Source organism: Trachymyrmex septentrionalis, unplaced genomic scaffold, assembly GCF_001594115.1.
Source record: "Trachymyrmex septentrionalis isolate Tsep2-gDNA-1 unplaced genomic scaffold, Tsep1.0 scaffold66, whole genome shotgun sequence".
NCBI lineage: Eukaryota > Metazoa > Arthropoda > Insecta > Hymenoptera > Formicidae > Trachymyrmex > Trachymyrmex septentrionalis.
Window position 1 is genome coordinate 552,921 of NW_017305843.1, and position 20,629 is coordinate 573,549.

The 20,629-nt window shown below is 30.6% G+C and overlaps 2 protein-coding genes across 3 annotated transcripts; both read right to left on the reverse strand.

The window, feature by feature from the left end:
• Positions 1 to 442: 442 nt before the first annotated feature.
• Positions 443 to 4,527, reverse strand: LOC108753125. Its single transcript, XM_018494465.1, has 5 exons — positions 4,402 to 4,527; positions 3,217 to 3,686; positions 1,586 to 1,872; positions 1,211 to 1,503; positions 443 to 1,123 (listed from the first exon to the last, which is right to left on the reverse strand). Exons 1-5 carry the CDS (start codon positions 4,525 to 4,527, stop codon positions 515 to 517), a joined length of 1,785 nt encoding a protein of 594 aa, XP_018349967.1. The 3' UTR covers positions 443 to 514.
• Positions 3,612 to 17,418, reverse strand: LOC108753222. Of its 2 annotated transcripts, XM_018494635.1 has the most exons (10): positions 11,940 to 12,127; positions 9,449 to 9,721; positions 8,853 to 9,116; positions 8,101 to 8,270; positions 7,714 to 7,785; positions 6,925 to 7,211; positions 6,601 to 6,762; positions 6,421 to 6,531; positions 5,645 to 5,829; positions 3,612 to 3,686 (listed from the first exon to the last, which is right to left on the reverse strand). In XM_018494635.1, the coding sequence occupies exons 1-9, from the start codon at positions 11,967 to 11,969 to the stop codon at positions 5,645 to 5,647; spliced, it is 1,554 nt and encodes a 517-aa protein (XP_018350137.1). In that variant the 5' UTR covers positions 11,970 to 12,127; the 3' UTR covers positions 3,612 to 3,686. The 2 variants fall into 2 exon arrangements, with proteins under 2 accessions (XP_018350137.1, XP_018350138.1); XM_018494636.1 differs by lacking the exons at positions 3,612 to 3,686; positions 11,940 to 12,127 and adding an exon at positions 17,353 to 17,418 and having other exon boundaries at positions 5,497 to 5,829.
• Between the last annotated feature and the right edge of the window lie 3,211 nt (positions 17,419 to 20,629).

A 20,629-nucleotide genomic window follows, 5' to 3' on the forward strand; every position in this document is an offset into this window, starting at 1 on the left:
GAGGATTTATGTTTTAAAGCAGAGAATTTGTTTTAAAATAGAGAATTTGTGTTTTTAAAGCAGAGAGTACATGCAGTAGGCAATCGAACTGTTGGCAAGAATACATGTAGGCAAATGTGATTTCGTTTCTAAAATTTTTATTTGTGCGCAAAAGTGCTTGTAAGCAGTCGAGCTGTAGGTAATAATTTTTATGCACAAATGAACTGCCGGCAAAGATAATGTAGGCAATCGATTTGTAGGCAAACGGGATCCTCCTCTTTATTCGACGATCCTGGAAACGTCCTTAAGACATAGAGTCCTCTTCTGGGCGTTTTTGGGATGTCCCTTGGAGGTCTGTGCTGCACGAGTATTATTGGCGATTTTTGTGAAAAATCGTGTCGAACTTTCTTCATACGATTATTTCTCCATCCGACGTCGAACTTGTACTTCCTCTTCGTCGAAACGTTAAATATTAATCTAAAACCCTGCGAAAGCGGCATTCGCTTCGCGAAATGCCTGCTCTCGCAGGTATTTCCTATGTTAAGTACACTTTATATCTAGTGCTGTCCCTTTTCGGTTCCGATAATTTCTTAGGAACGTATCGTTCGTCGTTGAATTCGATCGGAGGCACCGGGGTGGATGGTCGCTCATCGCTCTGGCTGAAAGCTCTTCTCGGCGGGATATCGGGGATCATTCGGGTGGCTTTGCACTCAACACTGCCCCTCTTACCCAGGTTTACGCTGACGTAACTGGCGTCACTGGTACGCGAGTCTCTTTTTGTGAAGTCTATTTCTACGTAGCTGACTTGGGAATCGCGTGGTTTCATGCTCACGTCCGAATTCCGTTTGTTCTCCTTATCGACCAGTCTCCTAATAGCCGGTGCTTCTGGCCGATCCCTCTTGAACGTCACTAGTTCCGGCTGCCGGGATGTACGAGACTCTCGTCGGACTATCTTCTCATCGTAGTCATCCGAGTAAGTGCGCCGTTCGCGGCCGCGAAGTCGCTCCGCACTGAAATCCTCACTGTATCGCAATTTGTCATTGAACTTTCGTAGACGCTCGTCTTGCTCGTCCACAAACACTTCCCTTGCTTTGCAAATATTGCGTTTTGGTTTTCGTTTGTCCTCCTCATGTTGAGTCTTGGACTGCGGAAGACAAAATAAAAATAAGGTGAGCTAACTGTTCAAAGTATCAGATCTTACTATTAATCCTAAAAAAAATTCAATAGATACCTTAAAGATATCGATTCTGTCATTGAATTCCAAATCTTGGCTATTCCTGCGAATCGGTAGATAATTGCTCCTCTCCTCCTCGCTGCTGCTCTTGCTAATCCAAGTGTTCTCCCGAGAAGTCCCTGCCCTCTTCGGCCACTCATTCTCCGTCTTAAAATCGTATAAGTCGCGCATACGTTCGCTAAGTTTACTTGCTCGTTCGTCAGTGTCGACATAACTCAAGGAGCGGTCTTTCGCTCGCTCATTAGTATCGACAAAGCTCAAGGAGCGATCTCTGCCAATATCTAATTCATCTGTAATCAAACATTCAATATTATTAAAGTCTGCATAAATCGAATGCGTGTAATAACTCGTAAGAATGACCGTTTTGCGTACCTTGTCTTTGTAAACTTCTCCTTTCTCGTCCTTTCTCGTCCTTTATCGGAGAAAACTTTCTGGGGGGTTGCCATTTGGAAGCGTCCACGTCCTTGCGCGATCCTTCGTCCTTTCTATGCTGTTCCGTTACGGAATCTTTCCTCTCAGGATTTATCCTTGGTACAGGTGACGGACTTTTGGTAAACGTCATCCATCGGGCAGCCGCGCTCTTCGTGATTTCACAGCCAATTCTCGTAAGGGGAGATGTCTCTCGATAAAATTTCGCATCATTAATGTGTGGTAGCCATCTGAGAAAATTATGTAGAACTCTTGCCTCAAACGTTTATTTGTTATTTCAATTATATATTAACGCATATTCACACGCAAATACAAATACAAAGCAAAAATCTCATATCTCTGATAAACATATTGTCATCCATGATTAACTGCAATAAATTACTTCAAGCACTGCTGGGTTGATAGAAAAATGACTCGTTTCAAAATTAACAACTTTTTAGTAAAGCGTTTTTTAAATTCTGAATTGAAACAATATTTTAATTAGGATAGTAAACATGATACGCTTTCAATTATAAGGTATTCTTTAAAATTATATCATGTGTAAGTATTCAAAATTCGATCACTGCAATCCTAGTGTAGTATAAATTTCATCTTTTGTTAGAGTTGTAATATTTTTTCACATAAACACATGAGCTACAAATGTTATTTTTCTTATACATTTATCTTTGTACAAATGTTATTTTACTAATACATTTTTACAAAAATTTCCTTTCACTAAATACCTAAAAAATACTAATTTTTTATTTATGTCACTTTTCTGTTAATACGGCGATATGTATAACTTCGATGAAAATTTGTGAGCCTCGTTTTTAAATTTATATTTGTTTTTCGTTACCACAGCAAACTTATTAATCATTATTAAAAATATCTGTTGAAGCAATCTATTGTATATAATAATTTTTTATTTGCACATATAACTGATTAAGTTGAGCTTGTTTTTGATAGCTCTAAATAAAGAATGCTCAATTATTAAATTATTAAATGACTTAAAATATATTAGAAAAAAATCGCAAAATCAATATTAATTATCCATGCATATTTTTCAGAGAAATAAAATTTTTATCATAAAATCTCTCTTTTTTTTTTCAAATATTATCCCACGTAAATAAAACTATAACTCGATTGCCTACAAATAAAGGAGAAGGGAATACATTTGAACATTAAAACAAACTTTTGCAAACTTCGAAAATTCTCGTTATTATGTATCGAATAGCTATTTTTATGAAACTTTTAGTCAAAGGTATGAACCATAAATATACGATGAGGGCCACAACGTGAAAAGATATTAGCGACTAGTTCCGGTCGATGGAGCAAACCAGGCACCATTATGTTTTCACGTTGCTCTGCACTCAGTTCACCAACGTGAATTTTCATCGACAAATTACGAACACCGGCTCGGCTACACAGAAGGAAAAGGCGAACGAAGGAAGCAGAGAAATCTGACCGAAACTAGACGCCATTACCCGTTGGAGGCTCCGTAATGACTATCGTGTTCAATCGCGCCTACGAATCTCAACTACAATCCCGATCACGGCATTTCTCGTTTTCGGACGTGGAAAATGTGCGCGGTCAACCTCATGGCGATAGTTTGCGGGTCGCTGCAGTCCGTGTGCCTTCGCTGCTCAGTGATGCTCTTCTCCGGTCTCTTAAGAATGGTTACGTCGGTGCTGTGACTCCTCATGGTGTAGTGAGGTCGACCGACGATCTCGGGTACAAGTCTGGAGGATCGATTGTCGGTTGATGAAGGTGGCTTCGTTGGCCATTTCTCAACATCCTCAGCCGATTCGTAGATGCTCTCTTGCCGTTCATCCCTCGAGAGTCTTTTGCTCACCCCCGATTGCTGCCTCCGAGGTACGTTCTTTGGTAGAGGCATCCACTTTGAAGTGTCCAATTTGCTGGTGTCGCTGATCTCTGTGTGTCGACGTTCCTCCACTCGACGCTCCGTATATTTTTTCAGACAGTCCACGTCCGCACTGCGGCTACGCTGACTTCGCGGTGATCGAGATGGTCTTCGTTGCCCGTTGTCCACCGGGCCGGCCCTTTCCTAAAGTTTGAGTGAACGCATTCGTCGAGAGATATTGATCGCGCATGGGATCGCCGTATTGGGATAATGTGCTTTTAAATAATATTTTTAAACTAATTTTTTGTGACTTTGAGTGACAGGGAATTAAACTGTCTCAGTCGTAAAGAGAATAAAAAAACTTTTCAACACAGTTTTATAAAATATATCTTTTAATCGTGTCTTTATGTCTCTCTTATAGCTTGTATATTTTATATTTATAATTCTGATAATATATGAATTTTTTCATATATACATAAATCTATTTTTTATAATAATACTACGACCCAAAATCAAGTTTTATATATGTTTAATTTATATCAAAAATTGAAAATTATATAAAATATTAAGGGAACTACACGAAGTGTTAAATTCTGATTTTAATGAAACTTTATATACATACAGGTAAGATGGTTGTTTTTGCCTACAAATCGGTTGCCTACATATATTATTGCCTACAGTATTGTTTGCCTACATTACTTTTATTGATAGTTCGTTTGCAAAAATTATTGCCTACAGTTCGATTGCCTACATATAATATATTATTGCCTATAGCTTGATTGCCTACGGACACTTTTGCCCACAAATATAAAATTAAATAAGAAAATAATTTATATTTTTAAGAAATCTGTCATGTGAACAGTGGGGTGTCAGCGTAGACAATGTGTCCACTTGGAATATTTTTCCAAAAAAATCTGACCCTAATCAACCCATTTTTTGGTGTGAGACGGCTCTCATTTCGCGTGGAAGGTTGTGAGCTATAGGGAATAATGTATGTAGGCAATAGAGCTGCAGGCAATAATACTTGTAGGCAATAATACACCATGCAGGCAAAAGTAACTCCGTTTCTAAAATTTTTATTTGTGTGCAAAAGTATAGGCAATCGAACTGTGGGCAATAATTTTTGTGTGCAAACGAATTGTCGGCAAAAGTGATGTAGGTAAACGATACTGTAGGCAATCGATTTGTAGGCAAATTCCCCTCATATAGATTACATAAAAAGATGAATTTAGAAAATATTAGTTGCTAAAAAACGGTTTGAAAGGGTCACTCCTTATATAGCCCAAGTAGCACAGTAACGCTTGTAAAGTACCAAAAAAGTGATTGTATGCTTTTTTTTAGCGCTTTGTTAACGCTTTGTAAGCGCTGTGTACTACTTGAGAGGCGGATTTTCGTTATGTTTTAAAAATTATTCGAGATATAAAAAAATGTTTTTTAATTAAAAAAAAAATTGTTTATTATAATATTATTGACGTAAATGAATAGAGCTAATTTTGTTGTAAAGCTTTTGTATAACACATTTTTTTGATATCTCGAATAGTTTCGAGATATAATGGAAAAAATTGAAAATTGTTTTATCACATAAAGGGATTTTATCCTTTCAAACCGTTTTTCTGCCGCAACGGATATTTTCTAAATTCATCTTTTTATTGTATATAACTTATATATATATATATATATGTATATATGTATATATATATACATATATAAAATTTCATAAAAATTAGAATTTATCATTTCGTGTGGTTCCCTTGTAAGAGCAATATGTGAGATTATTAAGATCCCTTATTATAGCAAAAAATTTAAATAATTAAGTTAATTAACTTCTTTATTGCATAGAGGGGGATAAGGAATGGAGTAAAGAAGGGATAAATCATTTAATAAACTCCTAATAATAATTTTTCATTGAACAATTCAATTTTTTCGATAATTGAATATTGCCTAGTAAATACACGCAATGTATTATTGATAATTCTAATACTTCTGCTAGCAAATACAAAGAAAAAAAAAACAAGATTTTATCTCAACTGAATGAAAATGTGTGTTGCCGTATTGACAATATAAAGGCAACATCATTCATAGTTCCATATGTGGATCGCAAAATTGAACTTCGTTCGGCAAGGAAGACCAGCGTTGATAAGGAGGCGCTTGTCGGGGGTTACCTAAGTAAGATGGAGCTTCGCGTAATCCGATATGTGCAGGATTCCGTGCTCCGCGGATGCGACATGTAAGCTGGCGCCGCACGCGCGTGGATTGATCTTAGAATTATGCAGCTCGGTTATTTGAGTGCTACATGCGGCCGCAGGATCGCCGCTGGTTTCTAGACTTCCTACCCAGAATTCATTCCCTGTAAAAAGAACATCATTGTCTTGAAGAGAGAGAGAGAGAGAGAGAGAGAGAGAGAGAGAGAGATGTTGATAAAGATATTTCACAAGTAAATCTTAAAAAACGTCAGACACGGATTTTTCTCAAATTTTTATAGTTATGTTAGTTAGTTCTTATGTCAAAGTATAAAAAAAATCTGTCATTAATTAAAAAATTCAATTAAAAAAAATTTTTTTGTATTTGACATGTTTAAAGCAGTATTTTTTCTTAAGAATAAATTTATACTCAATTTTTTAAAGCTTGACATACACATATAGAACACTAAAATAATAGTTAATAATAGTAAAAAAACAATTCCACTCACAAAAAATATACACTACTTTAAACATGTGTAAAATCGAGTATTATATAAAACAAAAAAAAATTTTTTTAATTGAAAGACTCAATTCAAGCTAAGATTAAATATAAATTTCTTCATTTTCATACTTTGATAAAAAATAGCTATAAAAATCGGTGTGTGACGTCACCTAAAGTTTGTTTATATTATTGATATTAAATAAACAAACACTTATTTTTAGATAAATAAATAAATAATGAAATAAATAATTTAAACCTGGTAACGTATTTCCATCACTAGCATAAGTTACAACGAGGAGTTTACTTGAATCTTTGGCTCGAAACAGTCTGCTATGTGGTTCTCTCAGAGCAAAATGTATTTTTATATCTAAAAATAATCATGGTGTATAAAAAAGTTGTAAGCATATTTATATTTATTCGTTCATTAAATACTAACCACCCAGATAATCGCCGTTTCCCGCACCACCGCATTTTTGTTGCCGGAAATAAGCAAACATAATGTCAGAAACGTATTTGAGCTTCTTGTTCATCTTTTTGATGGCAATCTCGAATGTTTTCAGGAAGTAGACTTCCTGATCTTGAAGTACTTTCCAGACACCTGCCAATAATTATTTAATTAATAAATAATTAAAGAGAACAGTATAAAAAATAATTTCAATAATTTATTGTATATAACATTTAAGTTTTTAGTTTTATAACGTTTATCTTTATAATATTTAATTTTAATCTTATAAGCTTTAACAATAAAAGCTTCACTAACCGAGACCAAAACCAACCACGTGTAAGAAAGCGGTGGTGTTTTGCTTCTCGGCGCGGCTGTTTGCTTCGAGTAGTATTATCTCTACGGAGAGTAAAGTTCTCTTCATGTAATTCTCGATATCGAAGATTAACTGATTACCCAATGATATATATCGTCTGTTCTCTTTCGATTTCATACGTTTCACGGTTTCATCGTAGAGCGGGTGATAATCCTCGCCATAAAACTTGGCCCATAAAACACGCATCCCGCGTTTTTCTTCGAATGTGCCATCCATCGCGGATCCATATCTATTTCGCATAGATTGATTCTTTCAAAAAAGTTTCATTTGTATACTGCAAAAGAACTAGAGAGTGGTGTACATTATAATGTAATTTAATTCGATTATTAATCTATTATTATCTTACCACAAATACAAGTTACATATGCAACAAATTTTGGTAGAAATGATGCATGTACACATCTTATTAATTAAAATTTACTATTATTAAGAGGAAAAATTAAAAAAATTAACTACAGATAGATTATCGAAGCACTGAGATGTTCCTATATGCGATGCGATGTTTCTTATCGGATATGTGTACAGAGGAAACAATTTAATTTTGAATGAAAATTACTTTGTTTAATTCTAAAAATTTTGAATGCAATCAATTACATTTCTTAATTAAAAAAAATCAATTTAGTTGAATTCCAATTACTACATTTATTAAATTTAAAAAACTTTTTTCTCTGTGTATATAGCTCAATAAATTTGTATTTAATTAACAATTATTACGGAAAGTTACTGCTTACCCATTATCCATATTGTTTTGCTGTGGCGTAACGGCAATGTCCTGATACTCCATATATCGGGGCTTTTCGAATCTACATGACAAATTAAACGTACGAGTGGCTCAAATTTAATGATAACATAGCAACGACAAATTCTAATGTTTACAAAAGATAATAGTAATAAAAATAAAAAAGTTATATATTAAAAATATATTAAAATATATAAGTATATTAAAAATGACTGATTGTTTATCATTTTAATCATTTTTTAACCGCAAAAATTTTTAACAGTTATAAATAACCACATGCAAACGAGACAAAAATAGAACACATCTACAGACGCAATGTTACGGAGAGTTTGTATAAAAATATTCTTGAAGAAGGAGGAATTAAATAAATGCATAGAACCTTGTGCCTACGACACCCATAATAACCCCTCTGGGTTGGACGGCGTCTGGGTCACGGCTCACGATACCTCTATTATTCCGCGAACCATCGTTTATGAACTCCGTATGAGACGACACCACTATCATTGTTGACAGTTTAATCTCGTCATAGCTCAAGCATTTTGCTAGGACCTATTCATGAGATTTTAAAGTCTATTAAAGCATTGTGACGTCGATGAAGGTGATATACGAGAAAAGATGATGTTATGAAACTTGTTTTTAACATCCAATAAACTTCCAATATCGGTAAATGATTAATGTACATAACGTTACATTAATCTGTAAGCAATTTAATAGCCTATACTATAAACTTATAAAGTAAAAGAGTAAAAGGAGAAGAATAAGAATAGAAATTTTTATAAAAATATTATTTGTAAGAAAATTGCGAAAAAAACACTTCTTAACTTCGTTATTTAAGTATATTTAAATAATAATATAACTACGTTTGTGATAATATAAAAAGAACAATTATATATTTTTACTTTTATTTATTGAAAGTCAAATATTATTCAGCCTATGTTTGGTATTGCTTGTATAATCGGAAAAGAATTTTAATTTTAAAATAAATTAACATTGAAGGTCTTGTACGTATTTTCTCTATATTAAGTTTTGTTATTACCTTATCTTTTTGTTTTACCTATAGATAATTTAACCATAATAATTATTTTTTATAAACTATATTACTTGATTAAGACGATCATGTCATGTACTTACCAATGGTTCCTTCTCCTGATCGGTGCCAACACTCTCCCAGGCATCGAAGCCACTCTTGTTATCGAGTAATTTCCATCGATCGTTAGCTCCACAGAAGGAGGCCACTCTCTTATCCAATAGGCGATGGATGAATTGGATGAGGCCCATGTCCGCATACATGACTTTCTCAACAGGGCTACCATACAATCGCTTGTGTTTCAACCATCGCGCAATCAAGGGCAACATCGCTTCATGTATCAGTGGATATACCGAATTTGCATTTAACTTAAAAAATGTCATTAAAGATCATTAAATATGTATTAAATTAGCCGAAATTATTACACATTATAAAAAATGATAAAAAGAAATATCTCAGATTCAAGGACAGAATTATAATCTTTAAACTATATATTCTTGTAAAGAACTTCTAAAGAACTTCTAAACAAAACAAGTAAATTTTTGATAATAAAAGTTTCAAACAATTTCTCTCTTAAGTATTTAACAAATATTTAAAAGAAGTATTAATTAAAATAGAAATATTATTTGATTAAGCATCCGTTCCTTTTGTCTAACTATGTATACTAATCGCTTGAGCAAATAACTTATTTTATACAAACCTCGATAGAATCCGTGCTGATTCCCCTGTCCTTCAAAGCGGCGCATCTTACAGTGTTAATTGGAAACTTCAAGGGGAACACATTGCTTCGTCTGATTAGCTCCGTCACGCTGGTTGGTGGCAACACGGAGACATCGAGGCACTTTCTCAGTAACTCCTTTGTGTCATCATCGAAGGGCACGCCGTTGGGTGAACCCAACGTGTTTTCCCATGAGATCTCTGGCGGATCTTTCGCTAGCATCTGTTGTAGTGCCTCTTCTGCAGCTCGATTATTCTGTGAAAGGACGATATGCGAAGATATGCAAATTAATTCCCAAAATGCAAAAATATACCGCTGAATTAAATTTTTAATCTAATTTAAAAATTCCACGAAGAAACACTAGTTTGATGTTGAATAAAAGATTTAATTCCCAGTAAAAGAAGTTACATAATAAACAAAAATTTAAGCCCGTTTCTACCAATATAGTTTTAATTTTAATCTCGGTTTATATAACTAACTCTTCATCTTTTTCCAGTTCTGAGAATTTGAAAAAAGTAAAGTGTAAGTTGAACTGAGATTAAAGTTAATATACATTGGTAGAAACGGGCTTAAACTTTTGTTTATTATGTAACTTCTTTTAGACATGTTTCCTTGGAGAATTACTTGAAGAAAATTCTTGCGTATTATGTTTTCCGCACTTATGTTGCATTATTCATGGAAAAATTTCAATGTAACTACCGCAAAAGTAAATGAGAAAGCAATTAGAGGCACACTCGGAGAACGTGAGTCATTTTATGTCTTTGTTTTATATCTAATAAACGGTATAAAAACAGAATAACACAATAACGCTGACAGCTTGTTCTTCGAATGCGTCATTATATCAGAAATTTTTGTTAAAAAATATAAGCGAATAATTTGTTCATCCGCTAAGATTTTTTAAAAGTAATTTGTTTACTGCGATATTGAGTAACTTCGCGCTCGTACGGACTCAACGTCACCGATGAAGTAAAGGGCTACGAAATCGATTCTAAGAAAAATTTTGCAAAACAGTGAATCGCCGCGTTCTATTAATATAACCCCCGGCTGATTACAGCAAGGACGCCAGTCGCTTTGACACTTGAGCATGAAATTTGTTAAATAGCGTAAAATGTATCTGTTCATCCTAGCGAGCGGCTTGACGTTCACTCTCTTCGTGGGCGCGAGCACATGCATAAACACATGGATATATACGTACACATGAATACAGATGTATCATGCACGCACATGCATTGGTGCCCGTGGTAGAGCCTTATAAGTTTACTTCATTTTTCTATTTACCGATTTTGTCACCTGAACGATAGGGGTGAGCAAAGAGAATTCAGATTATTTTGCATTGCAAACAATTTCAATGTTATTTCTTTCGCTAGCAGTTATTATAACTTTTATATAAAAAATATGACGATATGTTGCGTGTGTTCTAATCAGCGCGCGCGCTATTTCGATATATTTACATATATTATATATAATATATATCTTTTACATTTAAATTTAAATTATCTCATCATTTTACACAAATATATTAATAAGATCTATCATTTATTTAAAATATATATTTTCCTTTTAATTAAATTATTTACTAATCTAACAAATTAAATCATAATAACACATTCAGATATTACTTTAATCGATTGATGGATTATACGAATGACAGAATTTTAATAAAAGAAGTATTACCAACGTCAATAAAAATACGAATATATCTTTTAACAATAAGAACATTATAAAATTAATAAGTTACAGTTTTGAGGTAAAGAATTAATTTTATTATCTTTATAGGGTAATTATTTATTTATATAAAATATTAATTTGTCAAAAAATATAAAAAACAAAAAATTTATTATATATATAGGGTTAAAAATATATAAAAAATAATATAAATGGGCGACATAAAAGTGACAAAAAATACAAAAATAAAAGATTATAATAAAAAATTATAATAAAAATGCAAAATTATTCTTCATTCTATTACTTAATCATTGTTATTTTTATTTTATTATGAGATTTTTGTTCTTTATTATTTATACAGAATTTGTATTTAAGAATAAAAATTCTATATAAATAATAAAGAGCAAAATAATTAAATAATAGAATAAAAAATAATAATTTGTTAATAAAAATTTTATATAAGTAATAAATTTATTTATCTGTAATGTTTTATATGTTGATATCACTTTACAATAAAATAATTATTAAAAAAAATTAAATAGACGACAAATTCAATTGTTGCGTCGCGCGCGATTAATATGCGCGCGGTCGACTCTAATCGTGTTATTAAATTTCAATTTTCTGTCCATAAACAAGAAAACATATAATTTGTATATATTTTTATCATTACATTCAGTGTCTTTCATTTAGTAATACAAATATCATTTTATCTTTGTTATTCATGGAATGCAAAGAAAAATAGAACAACATTTATGTTAATTTGTGTCACTAAATAGAAGACACTCACTATTGACAAACAATGACTCACCTGACGCACGCAACAAGCAAACAGTGACATGTTTGAAGTTTAATTGTTTCAATAAACGATGCATAAAATTCTTCTTTTCCTTCTTTTTGTTTTTCTGTCTTCTACGATACGTAATACCACACTTTCTTTTTTTTTAGAATTTTTACAGTATATGTAAATACCAAAATTAAGCGATTATATATATAACTGAAAAGGAAGTCAACGAATCGAACTTATTTGTTGCTACCCAGTGAAAAATGATAATGGAATCGACATCGAATCGATGTCAATTTGATATTTCATTGTCACTTCTCACTGGTATTTGACGTAATATAGTAGCAATGCGTCGCCTTTCACGGTTTTTCACCTTGAAACAATCACGTTAGTGAACACACGTAATATCTTCTAGATGTAATATTCTCGTACTAAACGACACATCTTATAAGAGAGATGCTGGTCCGCCGCTCTTTAGATGCACATGCGCGCCCGTGGCATGGTGCACGCGCAGATCCGCGGATTTTATTTTTCGAGAAAGGAAAAGGCTGAAAAAGGAATAATCGAATTCGATGATGTTAAAAAAGTATTATCAAACTTAAGTTCTCCCTTTTCTTTAACCTCTTCTTTCTTTAACCAATTTCTTTAACCTCTTTTTTCAATATCAGTTGTTATCTATAATATTAATTGCGTGGCTCAAGTGGTGCCACCAATCGGCTAAATCAGGCGTAACATAGATGCCTAAACTAGAAGTCGGCACGCGCTGTTTATTATTAATAAAAACGACTTAAATTTATTTTAACTGTAAAAGATTGTGTAATTGGATGCAAAAATTCTGAGAAAAACATTCCTGACCTAACATTTTACAGTTTCCCGTCAAGAAGAAAGATTATCAATTGGACTAAAGAAATAAATGGAAACAAGCTGTTAATCAAATATGAGTGAATCATATTTAATTTATAAAATAAATCCAAAATAACATGCAACATTCCACACGCCAAATACATGTCTATATATGCACTTTAACATCTGCCCCACAAATCTTTTACATAATGTGTAAATATATTTATTTTGTAGCTTTAATTTTTGAATTCTTTAAAGTAACATTTCATTTCAAAAGAGTGAAAATACTGTCACTCTTGAATAAAAAAAATAAAAATATTGTCACTCTTAAATAAGAGTGACAGTATTTTGGAGTGAGATTTTACTGTTTTAGAGTGAGATTTCACCTTAAAGAATTTAGAGAGTATATATAAATATTATTATAGATAATATCAATACAAAATCATGCTTCTCTTAGCTAAAACAGCATACACTAATTATTAGTTATAACATCCATCAATACTAATTGAGAAGTATGTTTGTGCGCGCGCGCGCGTATGAGAAGTGTATGTTCACTTCAATCTTTTAAATATTTTTTCCTTTATCATCTAAAATTTTTATTTGCATATTTTTGATTCCCCAAGTATTTTCAAAATGTTTAAAATTTCTAAAAATATACTTAAAAAAATTATTATTTAACAATTTATTATACTTTTGATTATCTCGAAACAAATTAATTTCTTAATACATACTTTTATAATAACTTTATAAAGAGGATTAGTCACTCTTGTTTGAGGAATAACTTTGCCCATAACTATAGTACATGCTCTGTACTAATTATTTCTTTTACATTCGTCACATGTTTACTTTTGAAAACTTTTTGAAACCATTTATATAATTAATCATATGATTATTTTTAAAATATTTTTAATAAATAAGTGGCTAAATACGATTATTTTCATAGATTTATACTTACTTTTTGATATAGATTTACCACGAAAAAAGTTAATATTAATACTTTGAAATTCGCACGTTATGTGAATTTGGCTCATAATAAATATGTAATGATTAATAATCTATAAAATATGTTGAATTAACACTATTTTCTATAACGATCGCATATGTATCGTTTAGATTCGAACATCTATTATGCCGCATTTCTCGAGAGACGGTGTATCGTACGCTCATTTGAGTTACGCAACTAGCGTATACGTTTTATTACACAGACATATTTATTATATAAAAATATTGCATAAAAATAAATATACTATAACAATGAAACAATTTGTTTTCAATTTAAACGCCAGATATTAAGAAATATAACAGTAACAAGCAATAAATATATTTTTATTAATAAAAAAGTTATAGCATATAAAATAAAAGATAATTTGGATATACTATACTGAGAGAACAAAAAATCTCTAAAAAAAATCAGGGCAAGTGAGAGTCAGCGTAGTAGTTAATACGCAATATTAAATTTTTATTCCAGAAAATAAAATCTTTATTTAAAAAAATAGTACGTTTTAGTTCACTTTGGAACCATCCTCAGCAATACAATTTCAAAATATCAATCCCTTCATGTCCGAGAAAAAATCACTATTAGATTAACAGATTTGATGTTGTAATCTATTCGAAAAAAACATTAAAACAATTATTTTATAAATATTTCGAAATTATTCTATCCAACGAGTTACAAATTAACATTAAAAAATTGGCGACTCATCTCAAGACGTAGAAGGAATTCATCTCGACATTGGATCAAAACTAATTAAAATTTATTATCACTAAAGATTATCAAGTTAAAAAACGCATATTAATCGCAACTCGAACGAAATATGACTAATACATTTAATATAATAAGTAAGACATGTCAGACAAGAAAAATAAACAGAAAAAAGAACAATATCAATATATAAACAATAATTTGTATAAATCGACAAAATGCAACTACTTAATGTCTTGTAATAATTATATATAAGTTTGATGTACATTCTCTGTATCTGAGCGTAAATTGAGACGATTTTGTTGCATGAGTATATGAAAGTATTTAACAAAATTAAAGGACTCTTATTATACAAAATAAATAATAATAAATAAAAGGCAAAGTAAGAGTCAGCACGTTTCGTTTTAAAAAAATAGTCATCTAATTAAAAGAATAAACTACAAATAAAGAAAAATAAAATCGAAGAAAGTAATAAAAATAAAAATAAAGGATACAAGATTGAGTCCTCTTCTTAAAGAATAAAAGATAAGAAATAATGAAAATCGTAACAAGTTTTGGCTACAAGATTGAGCCCTCTTCAGACAAATATCGGAAAAAAAAAGTAAACCGCAATACAAATGTTCGCAAATTCATTGCAAGCACAATTCGGGTCTTGATGTAGAACTCGACAATATTCACGTACGATTACACAGTCGCAAGTGTATCAGATCTCTTGGAAAAGTTCAAAAACATATGTAAATTGTTCAATTTTTCAAAAACGAAACGTACTGACTCTTACTTTGCCCTTTATTTATTGTTATTTATTTTATATGAAGATACTTGGATATTAAACATTTATTAAGAAAACGCTCTTCAATATTGCGATTCAATATTGGACATTCTCCCAATCGAAGTCATGTTCAAATTCAATCCTGTTCTGTGACCAATCACCGATTGGTTGTTACTATTCCGGTTAATATGATTACGACGCTTAACCAATCTAGTTTTAAGTTTTCTTTCTGTCTGTCCAACATAAGAGGCATCGCAAGGTTTACATGAGATTTTACGCACAATATTTTTTCTCTTTTCTCTTGGGAGAATCTTTATGTCCCTTGATCAAACTATTTAATCTAATAAAAGCTAATGTAGTGTTGAAAGTTTTACTAATGCTTTTGAATTCGCCTGAAATTTTTGGAATATAAGGTAGAGAGGAGAGTACAAACCAAGAAGTACAATCTCTTTTGATTTCTTTTGATTAAACGTGCGTTAATAATATTAAAAATTAAATCAATCAAATAATCATTTTTTAATAATGTACTGATAATGTGTCCAAAATTTTTTTAGCGATATTTAGGATCCGATGATAAAAACGCTCTATCTGTCATATCTATTATTATGCCTCTTTTTTGTAAGAGTGGATGTGACGATAAAAAATTAAAGTATCTTCTCAAATACGTAGGTACTTATGGTACCAGTCAAATTCAATTAGATTGTTATTATTAATAATACTAATATCCAAAAAATTTATTTTGTCGTTGCTAAATTCTAATCCTTCTTATACTGAGAGAAGTACCGAAGAATTAAATCAATTTGTGCTGTCACTTTTCGACATGTTCTATTTGCGGATTCAAGAGAGAAACATATTGGAGAACAGAATATAGGTATCAATCTGCTGCAATATATCTTCTGATTGAATTTTTTCTCAAACCGCTGCATTTTACTGTGTAAACTAGTAAAAATTCTACAAAAATATATCTTTTTACGTTTTTAAAATAACATTTTTTCAAGTTAGAATATTTAAAGTAAAAAAGTAAAAATTAAAAACGTTTTTCGGCTAAATATTAAAAGTTTCCAGAGTAAGATTTTATGTGAAGTAAATTTAAATAAGTATAATAAAATTTAATAAAATAAAGCAATATAAAATATAAAATACAGCATATTAAAATTAAACGTAAAATCTAAGGCGCTTTTGGATTCATATTTATATGATTCTCTTTGTTTAACCTTAAGATAATTAGAATAAATTTCCAAATATGATGATTTAGTAGGTTATCTTTGTAATTCCTGTTAGTATTATCTATGAAAACAAAAAAATGTTGTTTTAATGAAGAAAGACATATAAATATTATAAAATTTTACTTTAATATTGTGTTAATTTTGTAAAAGTATTATAAGTATTTTCTACTTTGAGGAATAATGAACTTACTTTTAATTCGACTGTGCTCAGCTAACGTTACATATTCTTGAAATATTTATAAAATGTTTCTAAAATTTAAGAGAAACATTCCAAGAGTATTCTGGAAAATCCTGAAATATTTACGGAATGTAAAAGCAACACTGAAATATCGATTAAAAATTCCATTTATATATCGTTACTATATAATATTCTGAGAATGTTCCATGTATATTCTGCAAAATTTTAATTTTTCTAGAAATTCTTTGGTCGTCCTTGAATCATTTTTTAAACAAAATTCTGCTATGAGGAATACATTTCATGTGCTTTTATCTTGAAGCCCAATTTTAGAGCATACTTTACAAGCAAAATGCTGCGCTCTTTATATTTTTTTCTAGGTAATTCTTGTTTACGAATAAAATGCATCTCCGCCGCGAGCGTGTCTATTAGAGGAGATATGTACTACTGCTCATTCGTAAGTGATTTTCGTGATTATGCAAGGCGTATTCATATAATATTTTGAACATTTTATCAATATTTGAATTCTGTGACAATTATTTTACTGTGTTCCGGAATATTCGGCACATTGGGAATACAAATCGAATGAATTTTCTATGAATATTTAGCGTTAGCTGTATAAATATATGTATATATACATTCACGCGCTAAAAAACGTATAGACATATGTATGAGCACGCGTACATGTATTCGCGCAGGTGTACACATGTGATTGTTAAAAATACCTTCAGAAAATGTTACCTTCTTGCTTTCAAAAACCAAGTTTACCGAATCGTGCACGTTGATGCGTTGATGGTTAACTGGTAACTGAAGAACAAGAAAACAGGTTCGTATCAACTAATATCAATTTATTAACACAAGGCCGTGACCGAAATATTCGGCATACAAAATAATATCTAATATTATTTTAGCATTAATTAAAAACAATATTTTATAATTTAAACAAATGAAAAAAATGGATATAATATACACATTTATAAATAAATTGTTTTTTTCTTGCTTTGGCAAACTTGTGACTTGTGACGCGTTTTTTAAGGTACGACTACCACTTTAATATGTTCTTGATCATTCATCTCTTTATATCTCTGTTAGATACGATCAGTACATTCCAAAGTTAGGGCTGTGTTCCAAATTTACTGCCAGCACTCAAAATGCTGTAGTTTACGTTACATACACTATAGATTTTCAATACTGGCAGTTAATTTTGGAACATAACCTAGGTATAAATGTGTATATCTCCACTATCTATGTCTATTTCTTATAAATAAATTATATAAGTATATATTAAGTATACTTCCTATACTTAAAGTAACAAAGTATATATATTCTCTCTACTTAAAGTAATAAAGGAATAGATATATATTTAAAATTTAGCAAAAAACTGTAAGGGAAATTTTGATGCAGTTCATTGCGGTATGAAAAAACAAACCTTTATGTATGTCACGGTCTGCAATTATTTTATATTTTTCTTAAATTTTATAATTTAATGTAGACATTTAATATTAGAAGGTAGAGATTAAATATTTACTTTGAGTATTAAAGGTACTATTGTCTAGTGATTTTAATATTTAAAATATGTAATTATCACTAACTTTCAGCATTAAATTAGTCAGTATTAAATTAGATATTTCTGCTGTAAAAATAATTACCTTTACAATTTTTTAGTTAAAAAGTGGAAGATATTATCATAAAAATCTTTTAATTTTCTCTTTTTTAAATCCTCTTTTGAGTAAATATTTAATGAAAAATATATTGTAATTTATTTTTTATTATTTTGCAAATAATAAAAATACATTATTATGTAATAGTAAAAATGAATAACTAAATTATATAATTTTTATTAATAAATTTTAATAAATATATGTATAAAAACGTAAAATGTTGAAAAATTAAGAGCTACGCGTAAATAGTCGACCTCTGTATAACGGTGCAAGAACTGCGAGCTAGAGAAGCAAATGGTAATTTCATTTGTCAAAGAAATTTTATATAAGTTACATAACAATAGTATAAATAAATAAATTTTATTATTTATTATTTATTATTTATTATATTTTTTTCTATTTATATCTTTATCTATTTATATCTTAAAGAACTTCAATAAAAAAATTAAAAGTCATATTTTTTAAACATGTTGAAACATATAAATGCTTTTAATTATAAAACTTCATAAAAATATAGATTTAAAATGATTTTGAAATAAGTCATTTAATATATATGTACACAGCAAATAAGTAATAATAAATATGTAATGGATAAGTAAATAACGTTATACAAAATTAACGAAACCGATAAATATATTATAGTAAAGGTTTACGATGAACAGTTTACAATACAGATTATAGTACACTAAAATGGCACTAACAATGGCAGAAAAGAATTCGTGCATTTTTAAAGACTGCAAACATGATCTTCCATAAACTGATATATTCATTAAAAGAGAAGATAAAAGGACGTAAATCTCTGACTTTGCAAACTTAGTGACGAAGGGTTGATAAAATAATCTCTAACCACGGTACGCAGCTAAGTAGTACATCGTATATCTTGGAGCGCAATAATACTAGCCGGTGAACCGGTTTTATCAATTTGCATCGTTTGGTAAAAGTAAACCGCATATCTTCACAAAGTGCACGGGATATTCTCTAATCGTCTTGTTAAGCGCATTAGCAATTTCTCTCCGTGACATCCCAATCGCGTTAAAGAGTCTCATTAAGCCGCGCGATCTTTTTCGCGTGCGCTTAAATCTCCAGGTTTCTAATTAATGCGCGTTGAGAAAGGTTTAGCCATTTTATAAAGCTTAACTTTATCTCGCGTCATTGATAAAAAAATTATGAATTAAATATTAGACACGTAATACTTTCAAGATACTAATATAAAACTGCGTTCGCCATAAAGACGTAAAGCATGCAATTATACTGTAAAGTATGCAAATTATGATTATCCAAGATTAATATGGGTAAATTGTAATTGATAAAAAACAATATTAGAAATTACGAATTGTTTAATTTTTTAAGTATTACTAAGTAGCCAATTTATACATCTGAACATTCTGTTAATATTTCAAGAAATCGATGAGGCGATACCATTACGGTTCTTTCTTTTTTGCATTTGTGGTTGACAATGAATCATTAGTGGTGGAGAGAGAGAGAGAGAGAGAGAGAGAGAGAGAGAGAGAGAGAGAGAGAGAGAGAGAAAGGAGTATAAAAAGAGAGAGAATGCAAGACAGAAAGACAAAAAATATGTTGATAAAACTGAGATGAACAACGAGTGGCGAACGTACGGTACACGTCGCGTCGTACCGTTTTGGTGGCATAGTATAGTTAGTCCCTCTCTCTTGACACGACTCAGTGCCGGCTTAAAGTAGGTATTTAAAACAAGATGTAATTGAAATAAGTAATGTCGGAGAAAGAAAGAAATCTTGAACGATTTTTATATAAATTTAAATGTAAAGGCAGAAGATTATTCCTTGAATGTTTTTTTGATATGGCTTTCATACCTGGCTTTATTTTTTCAATAATTTTCCAATGCTTCTTTCATTGCTTATAATTATTTTCTTAATAAAATAATGTACATTTGCTTGATTACGTTCTTTAATATCTAGCGTTTTGATTGAAAACAAATTTTTTACATGTTCATTTTTATACAAATTATAAGCAATCAAATTGGATATAAACATGCCATATTACAGTTTGTTCCTATATAAATTCAAATATACATTTATATAGGGTGTTCGGTAAGCTTTAACAAAGCGTTTATATATTAGGTTAAGTAAAAAGTCATCGCGTTTTTTTAAAAGACATCTATCAATAAAAACCGCAATTATTTTCTTACCAACAATATAAATATTATATATCTTGATAGAGTAAAGTTTCAGCTTTAAAAATCTCTTTTTTAAATTATACGATACGACAATTTTTAATGGAGTTATGAGCAATTAAAGTCAAAATAATTCTTTTATTTAATCCGCGATAACTCAGTAATCAAAAGTCGTAGGAATATTAAAAA

What these genes read in the sequence shown, in the direction of transcription:
- LOC108753125 (XM_018494465.1), bottom strand. Translation starts at nt 4,527, where the DNA reads ATGGTGTATTATTGCCTACAAGTATTATTGCCTGCAGCTCTATTGCCT. An exon ending in CCGCAAACTATCGCCATGAG is followed by an intron (nt 1,873 to 3,216) that starts GTTGACCGCGCA and finishes TAATTTTCTCAG; the next exon opens with ATGGCTACCACACATTAATG. An exon ending in GAGAAGTTTACAAAGACAAG is followed by an intron (nt 1,504 to 1,585) that starts GTACGCAAAACG and finishes GTTTGATTACAG; the next exon opens with ATGAATTAGATATTGGCAGA.
- LOC108753222 (XM_018494635.1), bottom strand. Translation starts at nt 11,969, where the DNA reads ATGTCACTGTTTGCTTGTTGCGTGCGTCAG. An exon ending in TCAGCACGGATTCTATCGAG is followed by an intron (nt 9,117 to 9,448) that starts GTTTGTATAAAA and finishes ACATTTTTTAAG; the next exon opens with TTAAATGCAAATTCGGTATA. An exon ending in AAACGGCGATTATCTGGGTG is followed by an intron (nt 6,532 to 6,600) that starts GTTAGTATTTAA and finishes GATTATTTTTAG; the next exon opens with ATATAAAAATACATTTTGCT.